Here is a 19,695-nt window from a genome sequence, read left to right as displayed (position 1 = left end):
AATGGTGTTCATTCCATATGACCACTTGAAAGAAAATCCCATGCCTGTTCCTCCTTTAAGAAATAACATTTTTATTTATTAAATCTTTTCTCTCAAAGAGGGACCCTAAAGATACACAATGAAGTTTACATTTAGTCTCAGAGGAAAAGCCAAATCTGTACTCTGTGCTTCTGCACATTTCTTCAGATAATGATCACAGATGAACTGCATCATCTACATGCCAAGCTGCAAACCTGAAATATTCTCACTTTTAAAAGTATTTTGCTTTCATTGCAATATTCTTAAATAAAAACTACTCCCTTTTTTTCTCCCCAAGTTTGTTACATTGCACAGGAGGTGAGTCATTTTGATACAATTGGTCAGTGGCTTTCTGCTATGATCTTTCAAGTTTTATCAAATGTTGTCAGTTGGGTTTTTTTTTTGTTGGTTTTTTTGTTTCTTTCTTTCTTTCTTTTTTTTTTTTTTGATGTCTACCACACAGATAAAGCATAACCTTTCAGATATTTCAATTGCTTTGTAAAGCTGGTCAAAGCAAAATGCAGTAGTAGTGTGAGCTATGGTAGGACAACTCATCTGTGGATACCCAATTACTGCATCTCACATCCCAGCCCAGGAAAACCAGGGGTCTTAATATATTGTGTATGGTAAAAGTGCTCGGAGACTGTTAGTGTGTGTTTGAACTTCCTTTGGGCTTCTGGGGTAGATGCCCACCACAGGACATGCCTCACTTTGCAAATTCTGGGTGTTGGGATGTCTGGGTGACTGTCAGACTCTCCAGCAGCTGGTTCAAGTCAGTGGTTGAACTTTCCTGACCTGGGGAGTGAGATCTGAGCTCCAGTGCAGGTGTGACAGACAGTGCTACTGGTGGCAGCCACAGAACAGCAAATAAATGGAACAGGAATGTATAAAATCTAGTAAATTTGAGAGCAAGGAGATAGCAAAAATATCCTGGAAGTGAGTGTGTGCTAAAGGGACATAGAAAAAGAAGCTCTTCTAGGGTTTATGTTATATATCTGCTAGGGATATGCTTTTATTATTAATTCATTTTAATTACGTTATTTTTTTAAAATGTTTTATATTCTAAAGTCATAAAACATTACGTGTTCAATCATTTTCAATTATATTTTACATGTAAAATGAAAATATTATTTTTCTGGTCAAATATTCTGTAATTCAATTGAGACAACTGTTCCTAAAAGTAAACACTTCATCTCAAGAAGGGGCTGTTGTAATTTCAGTGTCTTTAAATGATTTTAAATATATTTTTTGAAAAGTTCCCTGTGATGTTGACACTCAGTAGATAGTACCATAATCTGAACAAATATTTCTCGTCTTTGAATATAATGCACACTGAAGGTATTTTTCATGGTGGGTAGTCATATGCTTATATCTGGAGTATTTCACTGTATTTCAGATCTTAGGCTACTTCAATAACAATGTAGTGAACATAAAACTGTAGCAATGCTAAAATGTAGATGTTTGCACCTGAATGTTTATGAAATAGTGCCTGTGAGGTTTGCATGAGCCCTGACTGTGTCTCATGCTCTGTGAGGGGCTCATCTCTATGAGTGATGTTGCATGGCATTCAGCTGAGGTATTTAGGGAAAATATTTAGCATTAGCCTAATCCTTTTTTCTGTTGGAGCTGGTGAGTGTTTTGTCATTTGTCAATAACTTCAATAGAAGTGAGTTACAGCCACCATTTCTTTTTTCTCTGAAATATTTTTAAAGTAGCTAAAAGGTATAGAAGAGTTTCTTGATGCAAGGTATTCCTGAAAATTGTCATTGAACTTGATGTTTGTAAAGGGAATGGTTTTTTTTAATTGTATCTCTCATATCAAGTGAGTCCCAGTGACTGATATTTCAGGAGGCTTTAAAACAGAACTCGGAAACCTTCCACAGAGCTCTAGATTCTGCAGTAGTGTGCAAGTGAGCAAAATGTTTTTCCTCTGATAAAAATACAATTAATTTAGATTACCAGAAGGTACAATTAATTTTTTGCTGGAAATCATGAAGATCCCAAGGAGATACCTAGTCTGCAAGAGAACAGTTTTCTATATTTACTTGACAGTGATGGATTTTATCACCTTCAATCAGCCTACAGCAGTGTATTGTGGAGATCAAATTGGAAGCTGAAATTCTTTTTATGCACTTATATATTGTAAATATGGGAGAAAACGGTGTACATGTTCATTGATGTAATAGGAAAATATAGTTAACATACAGTTAGCAGATTCACAAAATGGAAAATACCATATGAATTATTTAACTAACGGTGCGCTTTGCCCCAGAACCTGGTGTTTATTATTGTGAGCTTTAGCAGGAAACAGAATCAGTATCAGTTGGGAAAACATTTCTTGGCCAAGCTGAGAACAGTATGGCTTTCTCGTTTCAAAGTGGGGAACCTGGTTCTTTGGTTTCTTTGTTCCTAGTTAAGACTACTCCCCAAGCTATTTTAGCTGAACATTTTACATACTAATGGAGCCTGGGGAAGTGCAGTTGGCAGCTGTTCACGGGATAATAATGAAACACACTGTTTAGTACTGCAAACTGCTGCTGTAAAGTGCGGGAAGTATTTTATAGAAATCATGGTGAGCAGAGCAGGATCTGCTTTAAGTTCTGCTGAAAGTGCATGAACGGAGAGCAAGGAAGTTGTGTTCCAAGTGAGAGTAACCAGCACTCCTTTGCTTTTGCAGGTGAAGAAACCGTGTACAGAGTCTGATGGTTCAGAGCCGCAGAATCCCAGGTATGGTACAGGAGAGCTGATGCTGACTGACTGTGGCGTGGTGGCAGAGCACGAGGCCAGGCTGTGCTAAGGATTTGTAGCATCACAGCCCCGAAATCACATTTTGCAAAGAATGAGTGGTTGGACCAATTTTAGTGGTTCTCACTCTGGAGGGTTTTTTTCTCTTTTCCCAGTCAAAGATGCAGCCTAGTGTCTGGGTTGTTGAGTTTCTGTGATGCCAGAACACTGAATGGTCACTTTCAATTAGAAAAAGAAAAAAAAGTGCATTTTCAAACAGAACCACTTTTCATTTTGAGCTCTGCAGCCTCAGTTTGAGGATACATCAGATAGAGTTGAAATTAGTGTTCCTAGCCTGAGCATATGCAGTGTTGTGTATACAGCCTGAAATGGGGTTTTTTTGGTCACGATGTGAGTTTCGTCTTGGAGCAGAATCACGGACAGACCTTGGGCTGGAGCAGCACTAGAGGGCTCTGTGTGGCACATCACACTTCAGAGCCTGGAGCAAGGTAATTCTTCTCTAAACAAGGCTTAAGTGAAAACACTACACATAAAATGAAACATCAGCATAAAAATGAATGCTGGAGACACACAGCCTTACAGAATAGCTCCTGGCTTGGGACCTAAGGCCAATATCATTCATTTATTTAGCTAGCTTTATAGTCTGTTAGTTTTGGATTTGAAACTATTACAATAAATGCAGATGGAAAGTGTTTTTACAGTAGGGAAGTAATTAAATTGGGTGTGGGAACTTTGTCAGGAGAATTCTTGGAGTGACATGTGTGTATCAGCAGATTCTTTGTCTTGCTTGGCCTGGGTTTGTCTTTTAGAAAGAAACATTCAAACTGCAGATGTGACTACTAAATTTGTTTAAAGGATGTACTAACCTATGCAGCATATCAAAAAGTGCTTTTCAGAAGTAACCAGCTATACATGCAGTAAAAACCAACCTTGCCAGCATTTATTTATGGAAAGTGGTTGTTGTCTTAACAGACAGGTAAACTGCACAGATGAAGAGGGACCTGTAGTTAAGAACTGAAGTAGTGGTGGACAGGCAAGTTGTAAACACAAAAGGAAGCATGTTTGAACCTTCAATGTCGCTGACAGACATTCACAAATGACTTCATCTTACAAATTCTGTCAGAGTTTCTTGGGAGTTATTTTTATCAAATCCCTGTGATGTGGCTGTGAATATATTCCTTTTATGCCTAAATGGTGACATTATACCTTACACTGGTGGCATTGTGGCTATATCAATATTATGGCATTCTTTTCTCATAATTTTGTAGTAAAAGTCATATTCACCCTGCAAGCCTGGATAGTTGTCCATTCATGCAAAATCCTTACAGCTTTCTGGGGATGTTGGTGAGTGAACTATTCACAGAGGCAGTGAATAGCTGGGACTTGCCAGCTGTTCTGCTACAAGACTGGACCAGGCAGGAGTAGCATGGTGGACAAGTCTGACATGCTGGCCCTATATCACATTCACTAGCAAGGTTAGGGAGAGAAGTTCCTGTGTTCAGAGCCTACAAGCACACATTGCTATTAATTTTCTTATATGTCGGGTAACTTTAAAATGGTATCAATCCAGAGTGTGCTGAACAGCTCCTGCATGAAATTTAATGTCATACTAGAATTGCTGAAGTCTAGTGCAGTGCTTGAAAGTTATTAACTTGTTTGCAGTTATCAATGACCTTCCTTTTTACTGAGATAATAAAAATAGCCATTTTAATTCTGATAAAGAAGCATTTTGTTGCCCTAAAACCTGTCAGGTATGCTTAAAACCACATACCATGTGACCTGTGGAAATGATAGAATATGTGTGATTCTGAGGTCTGGTAAAATGAAAAATACAAAGTTCCAGATCCCTGCTCACACTCAGCAACAGCATGTTCCTTTTTGCCACACATCCCAGGGCAGCATCTTTCTTTGACACAGCAGCCTGCTTGATGAATGCATCTCTGCTATCCCCAAATCCTCCTCCCATACCACCAGGCCTGCCAGAAATTCCACTGTAAGACCAAAGTCATGTCAGGAATTGAGGTATGAGAGCAAGCATTGGCTTTTCTGGGCTGTGAATTGAAATAGGGATGAGAGAAATGAAATGAGGGAGAGGAAGTCTCTTCAAATGGAAATTCAGGGTCTTCTGCTGCTTCCTCAAAGTTCACTGATTATAGGGGGAAAAAAATGATGTTCTTTTTACCCTCCAGAGAGGATGGAAGACTCTGCAGAAGAATGAAGGGATTTTTCTGACAGCTTCAACACAGTTTCTTTTTTTTCCTGGAAGGTTAAAGGAAAATGGCTGAATATTTCACAAACTTTCCCTCTTTAAACTATGATAGTTATATTATGATGAAGTTATCTGTAGGAAGAAAGGGAAAACTTGAAGATTTTGATGAGTAGTTTCGTAAGTTTGGGATAAAAGTTAGTTGACAAATTAACTTAAGGAAATACATAGTGGTGTCAAAAATACATTCTTTGTGTATTTGCAAAAGGGCAATGAATCTTCGTATTAGTTAGTTAAAACTAAGCCTTACAGAGCAAGAAGCCGTCCATTTTATTGCATAATTTTTACTACAAACCTGTGGATCTAATATTTCCACTAACATCCATTCTTCCTGACTGTTCCTTTACATACTTTAAAAAAATATCCAAAAGTGAAGGAAAAGGAAATGAAGCCAGACTTAAGCAAATCCTCCTGTTTAAAACTTTATCAGATGCTATAAGAGTGTAAATCAGAGGCACTGTAGTTACTGCATTAATACCAGTTAGATGGGGTTCATCCCTATGTGTTACCAAACTACAAATTCACCAGTGATGGTCACTGGTAAATATTGAATCATATGCACAGACCCAGTTGCCAGATAAAGCAGTTATCCAAAAAAGCACACAGAGATTTTTTTTGTGTGTTTAAAAAACGTCTCCAATATTTCAATTGAATATGGGTTTCAGGGAGGTTCTTAGCATAGATTGCAGCTGTTCATCAGAGGATTGCTGTCCTGTTCTTCAACACCCACACTACTATGTGCACCACATAGTAAAATTTAAAAGATACAAATTCCTGTTTCTGTTTCATCTTTAAAGTGTTTCTTAAAACTTTCACATGAGAAATAGGCTTACATTTTCTCACTGGTCTTGTTTTGATACCTCTTCATGGTTTTTCATTGGTCAGGATACAGAGTGTACGTAGATGTCCAGAGAAAATTATTGCCATTAATGCATTGACAAGTAAATAGATGGTATTGAATGCCAATGAGAGCTACTACAGTTTTCACATTCATTTCACTTGACCAAAGTTTGTTTCCTCTGCAGTTTGGGTGCACTGTTGTGGATGCAATGTTCACTATGTTTACTGTATCTGAGCTATGCTAATGCTGTATTTGTGCATTACCAAACAGTGTTTCCATGACCATTCATACACTTAAAAACCAATAACAATAAAAGTCACATTTACCTTTTGCATCTTATTCCAGACAATGAGATCACCAAAAGTGTTTAATTCTCATCAGTTTCAACTAAAATGCACCTGAGATTTTTTTCACCAGCTAGTTCCCTCAAGATGACCTTTACAGTCTTGTCTCAGAATTAATGCAGGGATGGTTCATTCTTTCAGGCAGGCATTGGCTGGCCTGTATTTACCAGACCTAAAGCTGTGACTCCTCAGCCCAAATCCAAGCATTACAGGTATCTGGCAGATTCTGTGATGAAGCTGTCATGCCTTTCCCACGATTCTGAAAACACTTGGCACTCTGCATACCAGTTCCTAGTAGAGTGGGACCAGCAGTAACTTCCCATTCATTTGCATTTTAAGAGATGAACAGCATTATTGTTACATAGTAAATAGGAGCTTGCAATTGAGCTGCTGAGCAAGGAAAGCCAGCAATAACTATGGAAATTGTCATTAAAGTTTCAGCAATTATAATTGAAAAAATTAATAGTATTCGTTGGGCAGTAAAAATGAATAAACCATTTTTCACACCTAGCTTTTAAATGTGTTTTTTAAATGCATTAGGAGCCCTAATTTTTTTCTCATCCATGTGTTAGAAGTTTTTCAGAAGGAAAGGGTTTGTTGTCTGTGAGCCATATGTAGCTTATCTTGGCCAGAGGATAATGCTTTTCTGAGTCAGGAGACATGTAGCTCCCCTGCATCTCATACACAGTAATCTGTAGATCATAATGATGTGATAAATGAGCTTCATTTGAGAAAATGAGTTATTGAGAGGACTTCCATTTAGGCTTTCAAGGAGAGATTCATCTCATCCTGAAGTAGGCATGTAAGGTAGGCACTTCTGAAATGCCATTTATTTGAACTTTCTATTGACAGCTTACTGTATCCCTCTTCTGAGCAACCATACAGACTCTACCAGCAATCACCTGTTGATCTGCTGATTTATTGTAAGACCAACTAGATACACAGTATGAACAAAGGCAATGAAAGCATTTATTTTGATTTTACAAAATAAGCATTTCTGCAAAACTGGTCAAATCCAGAAGGGAATACCTGCAAAAATAAGAATAATTTTTAGCCAGGAAAAAAGATTTTTTTACTTGCTTCTGGTATTTCTTGGGCTTGGGGCATACTATAAGGAGGAACAGACACACCAAAACAAATTTTTAATGAAAAGACAGAATAATTAAACTTTAAATTGAAAGATTGCCACAAGTAATTTTGGGAACTGGAAGCAAAACTAGGCAACAGGAGGGATCCTATATGCCAGAGTACAGCATTCATGTCAGTGAGGCCACTGCAGTTATAAACACTTCACTTAAGAGAAATGTTTGGCAGGATCAAGCCCAGACTTCTCAGGCAAAAAAACACACAACAATTTTCCAATTTTAAAATACCTACATTGTGGAATAAGATTTCTCATAAAGGCTACATTCTGGGACACACAGGCTTAGCTTGCAGAGGATGTTTTATACAAATCTGTTACTTATTAAAGTTTTGGTGCACTCATTTGCTCTGCATGCCACTTAGGCAGTTGGAATCAATCAAAGTAACGTGGTTGGGGAGATGACTCTTCACACACATGTAACTGAATGACACACAGCAACCATGACAATTGCACTGCAGTTCCTACAAGGACTAGTTGCGTTGCTATGTGAATGTTATTTTCATGCATGTAGTTTTCAAGCAATGCTAGTCTCTCCTATTTTTAGAGCAGTGTGTGTGGTATCTTTGTCTCCAGAGCACCGATGTTCTCATTCATTAACTATAGAAATTCAGTCTTCTGATTACCCAAGGCCTATTGAAGCTGGTCACTGTCTGCCCATTGGTTTTTGTTGGCTCAGGATCAAGCCCCCAAAAGAGTTCTAAAAATATATATGATATATTTACAGAAATTACAAAAATCTATTTAGAGTGCAAATACATGGTAACTGATGACATCACAGGGAAATATTTTAAGGGTTTATATTAAAAGATCCCTGTGGTTTGTAACAATAAAAGTAATGTATTTTCTCTATTTCATGTCTGTTACAAATTCCTAGGGTTTTTTGTTAATATTGGGCATAACATACTTTCTGTGATATTAATAATAATTTATCCCTGTGATCCCAAGCCAGATCATGTAAGTATTAAGACTTCCATTAAGCTGAGTCGATGGTGGGTCAGACTTTGGAATAAATGAAAGCAACAAAACCCATGAAGTTTTGAACAATTATTTTTTAAAACTTATATAATCACATTGAAAAAAAATGGATAAACAAGATTTTAACAGAAGTGTTAGTGGAAGTAATTAGGAGATTTTGGAGATCAAAATGCCTTGTGATTTTTGAGTTTGTTAAAGAGAGAAGGCTTTCTGTTTTAATTAATGTATCCATCAAACTTTTAATATTGTTGAATCTTCAGGAATATCTTAGATAGGTAAATGTTTTTAGTGAAAGAAGATAACCTAAGATTGCACCTGCAGATGTTTTGGCTTAACCCAGTAGTCTCTTAGAGCCTTATCCTAAAATTTATTTTGAGTCGTAAGAATGACAGTGTTTGTTCTTCTTACGTGTGCAGCACATGTAATCTCAATGACAAGGAGCTCTGTTTCTTTCTCCCTTGGTCTATTTTTTGCTCTGTCATATCACATTACAGCAGTACACAGGAGAACTAATTCAGCCTCTGTTCCAGCTTCTTTGACCTCTTGTGTACTCTAAATATATTTTACCATTGGTGAGCCTGAATAGCAAAAGTATTTGATTCCACCTACTTTGCACTTCAAATATAGCTGAAAAAATTCCAAGAAGAATGTGGACAGTGAAAGGAAAGTGGCCATTGAGATCCAAATTGCCTCTTCTGCGACTGGTACAGGTTGTTTTTTATATGAATCACCTTTTTCCTCAAATATTTGTAACTGTAATTTCTTGGCTAGATGGTTCACATTTTAGATGCCATCAGTCAGCCTTATGTACTCAGTGAGCATTTAACTAACGCCATGCAATTAGTATGCTGTGCTCATATTTAACATACCAGAATTCACCTCTTTGCTATCCTGCTAGCAAAATCACTCATTAGGGAAAAGATAAGTAGGAAATAAAAATAGCATTGTCATGGTTTATGCCCAGCTAGCAACCAAGCACCATGCAACCTCTCACCTCATCCCCACACACCCACCCCATGGAATGGGGAGAAGAATCAAAAATAAAACTTGTAGCTTGAGATAAAACAGTTTAATGATTGAAACAAAGTAAAATATCTAATCATAGTAAATAATAGTAATAATAATAATAATAACAGTAAAACAAACAAAAAAAGGCAACAAACAAGTGATGCATAATAGAGTTGCTTACTGTCTGCTGGCAAATGCCAAACTGTGTACCAGAGCCCAGATAATCCCTCCTTCCGGGTAACTCCTCCAATTCATACTCTGGGCATCATATTCTATGGAGTGGAATATCCCTTTGGCTCATTCAGGTCACCTGTCCCAGTTATGCTCCCTCCCAGCCTTTTTTGCATACCTCCTCACTGGCAGAGCATGAGACACAAAGGAAAAATGTCTGTGACTTAGAATAAACACGACTTACCAAAACCAAAATATTCTCATGCTGAATCCAAAACAGCACTGCAACAGCTTCTGAGAAGAAGTTAACTCTATCCCAGCTAAGGACAAGAATGAAAAAAAAAAAATCCAGATAAAAAGAGACCACATGCAAATAAGGTAATTGCAAGTTTGCTTTCTTTTTTCTAATGTCTGCATCTTCCTCACATTACACAAACGCATGTTAAACCTGGTGTAATATTTTAGGCTTTGTCTCCCCTCCTTAATTTAAGACAGCTTTATCAGAGAGCAGTTCTGTACCTCAGTTCCCTCCACACACAGCTCTGTCTGAGCACCAGTCAGTGTTGTTCTCCTCTGGGAACAGAAGTCAGAGGATCCAGATGACAAGGAGGGAAAGAGGCTCCTGCATAAGCAGCATCTGGCTCTTTGGCAGATTTGTCAAGCACTTCTGCTAATGGGTTTGGATTTGCCCAGGGGTCTTTTATGTGGTTACATTGCAGATGGTCTGTCTGTTCTACCTTCTCCTTTTGAACACTTGTGTTAAAAAAACCCAAACTGATAAGGTTCTTTATGGGTCTCACAAGATGCCTGTGCAGGCTCCTTTCTGTTAGTCATTGCAAAGTTTTCCATGTATCCAAACGTGTGTCTTGAGTTTTGTTGGCAATTCTGGACTTAGTTCTCCGGTTTAGCTGCCAAGTGATATAATTTACTGTGATCTGAGTTTGTATTATTGTCAATTTTCTTTGGGAATTTCTTAATGTCATTTGTTGAGCAGAAGTAACTTCCTCCCTTTGAAGCATGAAATATACTTGCCTTCCACTAGCCATCCACCTTTGAAAACATAAATTCAAATCTGGATTTGGTTAAATGTCAAAATTAGCGTGATGGTCTCAATCTAATTCATAGGGGATTTGTGTCTGCCATTTAAGAGGGGCCCAGGACTGAAGCAGCAAGTCTGTGGGAAGGTATGTTTGGCAGAGCTGTGGAGAAAGGCATATGCAGTGCCCAAATAAATAAAGCAATTCCATAGACCAACTTTTTAACAGAATTATTTATTGTGTGGCGCAAGTGCAGAAGAGGGCAGAGAGGGAGAACATCCTGTTTGGTGAATTCCCTTTAAGTTCTGTTTCAATTTACAACTAAATCTCTGTCACTTTAATTTTTAAGGGTTTTGGGATTTTATTTGCTTTTCAGTGTAGAAGTAATTGGCAGGTGACTAGACATAAGATCATGTTTTATTCCTATGTTATTTCAGGCTTATGTCTTATTTTCCTTCTAATTATGTAGATTAAATTAAATAGAAAATAAACCCCTGTGCTCTCAAAGATGTAGTGCTTTTCATGACTTTCTCAAAATAGTACCAGAGAAGCACATTCATCCCTCTTAGCATTTCATTATTATACCAGGTTTCCCAACAGCAATATTTTAACATTTGGTGAGAAAAAAAGGATAATTGTATTATAAAAAGCAATCACGTTTTTTTGAGCATCTCACACTCTACCATGTCTCGTAAACCAGGTTCTTGGGGAATTGCTGGGGAGCCTCTGCTAAATGCAGTAAAGTTGCAGTCTTGCATCTGCAATATGGACATGGGTGGACTTAAAAACCATCAGCACTCTAGAGCTTGTTTCCTGCTACCTTGTTTTTCTCTAAGTACTTGGACAGAAGTGGATATTTAATGATTTTTAAAGGCTCAGCATGATGTCAGAAGTCTTGGTGAGATCAAACCATTTGGTGTAAGCTGTGTTTTGAACAGAGGGAGCTGTAAAGGATGGTTACCAGCAGAGAGCCTGGTTCCCTGGGCTGCTGTGTGTGCTGGGGCAGGGTTGGAGTGGTGGCTCTGTCGGTGCCCCTCTCCTGTGGCTCTGGCCAGGCAGGCAGGTATGGCCTGAGTTATCAGCATGCAGGCTGAGCTGGAACTGGAGGTGTTACAGAATTGCAGCTGCTACCTGCCCCTTCTTGTGGCCCAAGGGGATAATTCGGGGGGACAACTGTGCCCCAGAGTTCCTAGTGACACATATTTATTAACTCATAGAAAAATCACCTACTTCACCCCAAATGAAAAAGGTGTGTATGCTTTAAGTCTCAAATTACAAAATAACTTGGGGAAATCAAACAGCAAAGCAAAATGAAATGTAGTCATTTTTATATCAATTGTAAAGAGCAGCCAGCATCAGTATATTTATCAGAGCATCATTCTCTCTCTTGCTCAGAATAATGGAATTTGTTTTAAATGTGATTAGCTATGGAAAGTTCTTTCAGATTCTTCCAGGTAATAAGGTCATCCTGGGCAAAATGACAAGGGATGTGTGCAGCACACCTAGTGTACCTTGTCATCCAGAATGGCTGTGCCCAGCTTCACCTTACAGGAGTGATCAGATGCTGAAGCAGTTAAGGCATCAGGCAGGTAGCAAGTTGCATATATTTGTTTTGTATTCTAAACCACACTCATTGTTGGGACTGCGATTAGAGAACAGAAATAATTGCTTTTGACACAAACTATTTTGGAGCCAAGCATAATGTGCTCCACATGAGGTAAACTATGGAATATTTGTCTTGGGAGGCAAGATTCAGATCAGGTTTAACTTATAAGGGGAACTTCACTGTTAAAAGTGAGATGTGTTAATGTTTCCCATGTTAAGACTGCTTGCCAGTAATTCTCTGTATTTTATATTTACCCCCACCTCCCCCCTAAAAAATCCCAGAGAAGATTGAGAATATTTGCATTAAAATGTGAATAGAGCATGAAAACGACAAGTTTTTGGCAGCTCCTGTATTCTGCCTAGTCTGTCATCATAACTCATCCTTTCTTTAACCTGATGAAGTTCTTGCAAGGCCTGGTGCTACAGAAATTACATTGAAATTAATTATGGCCACTCTTAATACAGCACACCTGAAAGAGCTTCTTTTCCTTTGGACATTCGCTGGTGAAGAAGAACCATGTGCAAATAACTAGTTTGAAATATAACATACATCTCAATTTAGGGTGAGCCAGACACAACCCACCCTTTGCTCTTTTTTTTATGAAAATATGAGTTCACACTTACATCATGCAGTCCAGGCTCCATTGAAGCCAACAGCAAAATTCCCAGCCCTTCATCCCTGATTTCCCAATTTTAGATTTGCTTAAATATTGCCTGATGTGAATACAGGTTGACATTATTATATTTAAATTCATTATGTTATCACTACAGTATGCAGTGTCACTTTGAAGGCTGTGTTTTACAAAGGACAGATCAGCAACAGGCTAGTGACTGGCAGAGCTGATCATCTCCACACTCCTCTGTACATATGAGAAACAGATTTTGTTGCTCAAGTCAGACTCAAAACCGCCAAAGAAAGACTTCTTGAGATTCTTCAGTCATCAGGTTTGTTACCTGTTCCCTGTGTCCAACCAGGTCACTTGTCAGAGATGTGGAAGGGACTCCAAAATTTCCAGCAGATTTCCAGCAGTCTCCTCCAGCAGACTTGGAGCAGTTTTTCTGCAGAAATGGTGGTGTAGGAAGGAAGGCCACAGGCTTGCTGTTTGCATTCCAGCTATCTCCACAGAAGTGTTTGTTATTTGTTTATGACACAGCACATCATGTTGTAAGAACCACAGCATTTGCAAGTGCCTGTCACATCTGGAAGTGATCAGAAGCTGTTGGGTGAACTGCTCTTTGAAAATGTGGCCCTGTGATCCAAAGACTTGCATTTAGATCTTATGTATCTGTAAACTGGTAGTTTATATTTCATGCAAGTTGGATACTTGACAGCTCCCCGTGGAATTCTGGTGTCATTATCACTTTTGATTTATTTAAATACTAACACAGGGACTTCAAAACCTACTTTAGTCTTTTTTAAGTAGCAGGTGCCTGTGTACATTTATGTGTTTTCTGTTCACATGCCCAGGCTCGGAATGGGCTGGCCTGTACATGGAGTAAAAGAATTGAGCACTCAGCCCTTCTGTCTGCTATTGCTTCAGTCCCTGGTCCTTGATGCTTATTAGTTTAGATGTTCTCTGTCTGGCTCCTGGAGTGGTTTTCTCCAGCCAGCAGCCTTTCTTTCTTGAGAGGATGTGAATTATCTGTTCAGATACCACATTACTTCTTTCCAGATACTTCCTCCAGTGACTGGGGAGTAAACCCTGAGCTAAAATTGCATCCCATCAGAACTGTGGCTGTCACATTAGGATAGCCCAGAAAAGAAAGGCTCAAAGGCTGGGATCCAGCTGGCCAGAAGGTATTGCTCTGCACAGATTTGTTGGGGTTTTTTTGTGTGCGTCAGTTTATAATATAGTTGCATGGAATGTAAAAGTTTCCCATATAAAACTATCATTTGCCTTCAGCAGCTCAAACCAATCTTAAACTTCAGAGTGGAGAGATGAGGTGGAAGAGGAGCATATGAGAAAAAAGCACCTCCTGTTACTTACCTTTTCAGTGTCAGCCTGCCTATTTCCCTACTCTGAATCTGTGTTTTGTAATTGAACAATCTCTTGAGCACAGAGAGGGTGAGCTGGAAGTTTATGCTGAGGTAAATAACTTAGTATATTCCACTCCCCCTGATTTGTCTTGGTTTTTATTTCTTTAATTCGTGTTGGCTTTGAACAATTCAGCTACAAGTACAACAGGAGAATCCAGAAATGGCTCCTAGATATTATTCTATGTTTTATGCAAAAGTGTGGTATTCCAAAATTTCACATTGTCTTTTAATTGTGACAGGGAAATGACATTCGTTCTCAATAAAAGTCAGAAAGCAGTGAAAAATTATTGTAATGTGGATTTCTGGCCGACTGAACTGGACTAGAATAGACAGTTTTCTGTGGTTTTCTGGAAACCGCATTAAATGACATTAAACTGAAGTAAAATGTCTTAGTTAATCAGAAACAAGGGAAACCACACACTTACTGACTTTTAAGCAAATAATAGTTCTCAGCAATTATACAGCATGACTATCCAAGCCAGGCATTGTCACCAAACCAAGCTGTCTAAATTCATCGGTGTGTTTAATTCATTAGAGCAAACCTAAACTTTTCACTCTCAGGCACAAGAAGAAAATACCAGTTTTTCAACAAAAATAAACTTGAATTTGTAAGCAATTACCTGTCACAGTATTTAGTCATATCTTCTCACTAGACTCACAAGGAGCAAATCCATATATCCTTTTCAGTAAAACAATAATATCTGCTTATTACTATAGCAATAGCCATATACTAGATTAACAAAAGCTTCAGCCTTTGGCAGTTGCTCATGCAGTGAGAAAAGAGGGAAGCATAGATTTAATAAAAACAAAAAATATCTGACTTCTAATTGTTAGGAAGCACAGAGAAGCTCAAGGTGGCACAGGGTCAGAAAAGGGAAGGTGATAGCAAAAGCTTAACTGGGGAAATGGGAATGGGGGGTGGGGAAGAAGCTGCGGTGCTGCTAAAAGAAATGTCTTTTTCTCTAGCTGTGAATGGAGTAAGGGGGCAAGCAACAATGCCGGCCTTTGTCACCAAACCTGCTCGCCCACGTTCTCAGCTGAGCCCTCTGTCTGCATGGAGTGCATCCCAGGCACTGACACTGTCTGCCTGTCAGAGAGCTCCTGTAAAGTAATACTGTCTGCAGGGGTTTTTTTTTGCCTGGTATTAGAGCCTGAATAGCCAAGAGAAGGACAAAAGGCAGGAAAGCGGAACTGAGATACAATCACAGCCTGTGCCCCTCCATGCCCCAAAGAATTACCTAAGGAGTCCCATCCTCTGTAAGACAGGCACTGTATTTGAGGCTGAAAAAGCTATTAAACAATATCAGGCATTTTTGAATTTCCCTCAAATTATTGTTGCTTTATACCAGAAGGACCCTCTCCCCAGTGCAGTTACTGCAATATTTGGCTATGGATCCTTTCCCTGTGAGCTTAAACTCATGTGCTGGGAATCTGCATGGTTATATTCAAGCTTGCAATGAATAGTCCGTAGGGAGTCTACAACAGTCCTTACTTTATACTTATGGTTCTGCAAAGCTGAACCTTGTGATATTTTTTTTTTTTATTACCTACATGGTATTCCTTAATGTAGTAGAAAAACTTTGATGTTTTAATTCTTTGTTTCACTAAGGTTCCCTCTTTTTGATATCCTTTATCTGACGTTGGTTGTAGATTGATGGAAGTATTTTTACTTTTGGAATAACAATGTGACTTTCCTTTTGCCTCTTTCCATTAGTTTTTTAATATGAGTGTTGATGCTGTACTTACAAACACATAAGAAACAGAAATTATAGAGCTGTAATCCACCTCCTATCCCGAAATGGTTGCAAAAAGTTTAGCACTTGTTTTCCGTATTGCTAAAAAGAAAAAAAATACTAAAATAAAACTCTGAGGAGCATTTGCTTGTTTTATCAATATAACATGACATTATTTTACTGCTTCTTAGCACTGTATTGCTTTACAAGTTAAGAAAGGAGGCCTCAGGGAGGGTGGGAAGGGAGTCTTGCTAGTGTCCAGTACTATTATTTGTTTTTAACTCTGGCAGGGTCCCAGAACTTGTGTGTTGGGGGGGCAGCTTTTCAATATTGTGCCTAGAATAGCAAGAATTCTGCTCTTTTGTCCATCTACTAAGCTTAAAAAGATCTATAGGTGGGCTTGACGAGCTGGGGAAAACAAGAGTGGTCATCTTGAGAAAATTTATCTAATTGGTTTTGCTCTTCCTTCCTTACCGTTCACAGTGACAAAAAAAAAGACAAAGGCTGCCATAAACAGCGTAAAAGCACCTTAAAAAAGAAAATATTAATTTGTATTTTGGAGTTGGTGAAATGACTGGAAATGTTACTCATTTGAGGAGAGTTCTTTGGCTGTGTGTTGTGTTGCACAATTAGCAGAGATCTTCTGTGGAAAAGTGTTGGGAATTTTTTTTTGTTTTGTATTTATATGCTTAGGCACATCTCTGTGTGTATATTTAGCATCATGGAATTATTCTGGACTTATTATTAATAAGTCTGGATGTATCTGTGTGTTAGTGTACATGTGTTAGTGTACAACTGTATATTCCTTGGAAATAGGGAATTTTCTGTCCATCATCCAGAATCTCTCTCTCTTCATCTTCTTTCTTATGGCCCACTGTAGTCTTTGAAAGGGTTGATGTAACTTCTTTTAAATTGAATTATATACAGGTCTTGTAGGCGCAAGTAAACATGGCCTAACTATAAATATAATGTGTAATATACAGTTTAAGAAACCTCTCAAAAACAAAACCCCAAAACACTCTGAAGAAACCTTATATAATTATGCTATATCTAAATTGATTTTTTTAAACTTTGTTGCAGATTTTATGTAGATTTTATTGGACAAATGACATTTGTCTATGTGCATCCATTTTGATTTTTTTTTTTGGCAAAGTAAAACCTTGTATGAACTAGTTCAGACTGCATATGAAAGAAAGGTGAGCTCACTAGTCCTGTTCAGATTATGGCTGAAAGATCTGCCTAAAAAAATTTACATGGGAAATGGGAAAAGAAATTACTCCACTTCTCTTCAAAATGGTGTAGTTGGTCTGAGAGCTGAGCTGATACCAGTAGGAAACAGATTTAGCTGAGCTTGAGCAGTTCTGTAACCCAAATTTCCTATTGCAGTAAAAGTTAATTTTAAATAAAGGGTAATTCCCTGTTTATTTAATTTCAGAACCTCCAGGGTAGCTGATATTTAATTGGACAGGATTCCAGGTTTCTGTGAGAAAGTATGGAATGTTTAAGAACTGGGGCTACAACAGGAGGGATAAAAGAAAAGCAGGGGGGAAACTAACCTAGTGATTAATACATAATTAATATATAATATATAATATATAATATATAATATATAATATGAATAGCAACAATAACAGTATGCTTTTTTGCTAAAGGCGTGTATGTGGCAAATTTCCTATCAAAGAATTTTAAAAAGAAAAATCCTTTAAAATACTTGAAAAAAATTTGTTATGATCATTTATAAACTAAACTAAATTATTCAATTTTAAGTAGCCTCATCTAGTCCTTCTTTCGGTTTTCCAAAATTTGGATTTGCTTCAAATTCTGCACAGAGGAGTCGGTATTTATAAAATGTTCTGGTTATGCTGGGATTTGAAGTATTTTGTTTTCATGTTAGAATAATTATTCTTTCAGAAATCTTTGATAAATTAGTTCATAATTTTAGTCTTTTTGGTTAAAAAGTTTGAACTGTAATAAAAGCAGATTATGTAGCAAAAAGTTGACACTTTAAAATATCATCTTTTTCAGGAAGATTATGTAAATATGTTCTACTTGTAGAATTAATAAATAATCCATGGGGTTACAAACTGGAAGGACTCAGCACTTAGTCCACCTTCATAATAGTTAAATTGGAAATGCAGATGAATAACAGAATTATAACAACCCAGATTGTCTGAAAATTAGTTTTATCTCTGCTGAAGAAAAGTAGTGCACAAATGGATATGTGATCATAATGAAGGGGGGAAAAAACGAATTTTAAAAACACCGCCGTAGAAGCAAGAGTTGAGCTTTTTACCTTTAAAACAACACAAGTAGAAGCTATACAGAAATACAGAGACACAGCTGTCCAATGGGGCAATCATAATTAGTCCTGTGCAAGGTTGGGTTATGGTGCTGGGCTGTGCACTCTGGTGATCTGGGGTGTGGCACAGGTTCAGTTCATCCACTCTTGAAAAGATGGGACAGAAGTGGGTGGAATTTGTCTCTTTGGATGCTGTTCCTTAATCCACTTCGGGACACAGGCTAACCCTTGGAAAGATGGAACTTCAAGCCAGGGAACAAAATATGCTCTAATGGGGAAGGCCCAGAATTCCCACACAGACATATTTTTGATTCAAACCTTCTTCAGTTGGGGAGGGTTGCCCACAGGTTGGAGTTAAAGCCCATTGAGATCTGGGACACTGTCCTGTGAAATGGGATGTTTTAGAGACTTTTCCAGTAAACCTCTGAAATGATCCACTAAGCATGTGCAAATACCAACTTTCAAAGCTTTTGAGCATAGCCAGAGCAGAATAAAAGACAAAAAATCCGTCTTGCCAGGTTTCAGATTTTTGTTGAGAAGTTGGGAGTAATGCAAACCCTCTTCAAACAGTCAAGAAATAATTAAAACGTCTTCTTACTAAGCCATACATTTCCTGTCAAAATTTATCTTTTTAAACAATGTAGGATTTTACTTAATTATTCTAAAAACCAGTCTCTGAGACATTGCAGGAGGTGGAAAAGTAAAGCTCAAACAGTTACATGCCTGGCAGAGAAACAAAATATATAAAATAAAGTTGTATGGTGTAGTTTTTAAGCACCTTTAACAGTAAACATTATTCCATCTAAATTGAAGCACACTGCATTTACTAGAAAGCAGTCTTTAATAAATAGCTGGATAAACTTAGAAGTATTAATTACTCCTTCAGAGATCTCTTTCAAACTTTTTTTTTTTTAGTGCCAGAAAGCACATACTGAACCTGAACCTGCTTCTGATTAAGTCAGTGAAAGCAGGGCTCTGATAAACATTTAGTTTGACAAAATGAATTCAAGATGTTGGAATTATTTCATCCATTTTACTAAGCATTTTTCCTGAATCCTCCATTCACTGAAAGATAAGGTTTGAGTAAGTCTGTTACATCTTCCTGAGAAATTTTTAGGCTAAAGGTAAGCTAAATGTGTCCAGAAAAGTGAATTGAATGATACATGTTACACAGAAGGTAACGTGCACTTCTGTAAATAAATCACATTGGGATATAGTCAACTAATCCCTGTACTTGTTCACACAGGATGGAGCACCCAGGATAATATGGTGTATACACATGGTTTTGGGAAAATTTTATTGGTTTGGATATCCTTTTTATTCTCAATAGACTACCAGTAAGTGCAACATGTCTTTTGCTCATGCAGAGAAAATGTCTCTTAGTGAATGCACTACTTTTAAAATAATTATAGTTAATTAACTTCCCATGTCTGTGGACTGGGATGCTATTTGTTATAGAAAACAAATTAGG

At 37.8% G+C, this 19,695-nt stretch overlaps 1 protein-coding gene across 12 annotated transcripts in view; it reads left to right on the top strand.

Moving 5' to 3' along the window:
* EYA4 (EYA transcriptional coactivator and phosphatase 4) overlaps positions 1-19,695 on the top strand; it is a 143,282-nt gene that overhangs the window by 72,316 nt on the left and 51,271 nt on the right. For all 12 annotated transcript variants that reach the window (XM_085055917.1, XM_085055910.1, XM_085055914.1 and 9 more), the window contains exon 3: positions 2,696-2,745. In XM_085055917.1, coding sequence (XP_084912043.1) covers positions 2,696-2,745 — 50 coding nt within the window. The remainder of the gene's footprint in view (positions 1-2,695; positions 2,746-19,695) is intronic.

Source organism: Lichenostomus cassidix, chromosome 3 (genome assembly GCF_008360975.1).
Source record: "Lichenostomus cassidix isolate B80296 chromosome 3, HeHo_3.0, whole genome shotgun sequence".
Taxonomy (NCBI): Eukaryota; Metazoa; Chordata; class Aves; order Passeriformes; family Meliphagidae; genus Lichenostomus; species Lichenostomus cassidix.
The sequence above is the reverse complement of the archived record's forward strand: the minus strand, read 5'-3'. Positions and strand labels throughout refer to the sequence as shown.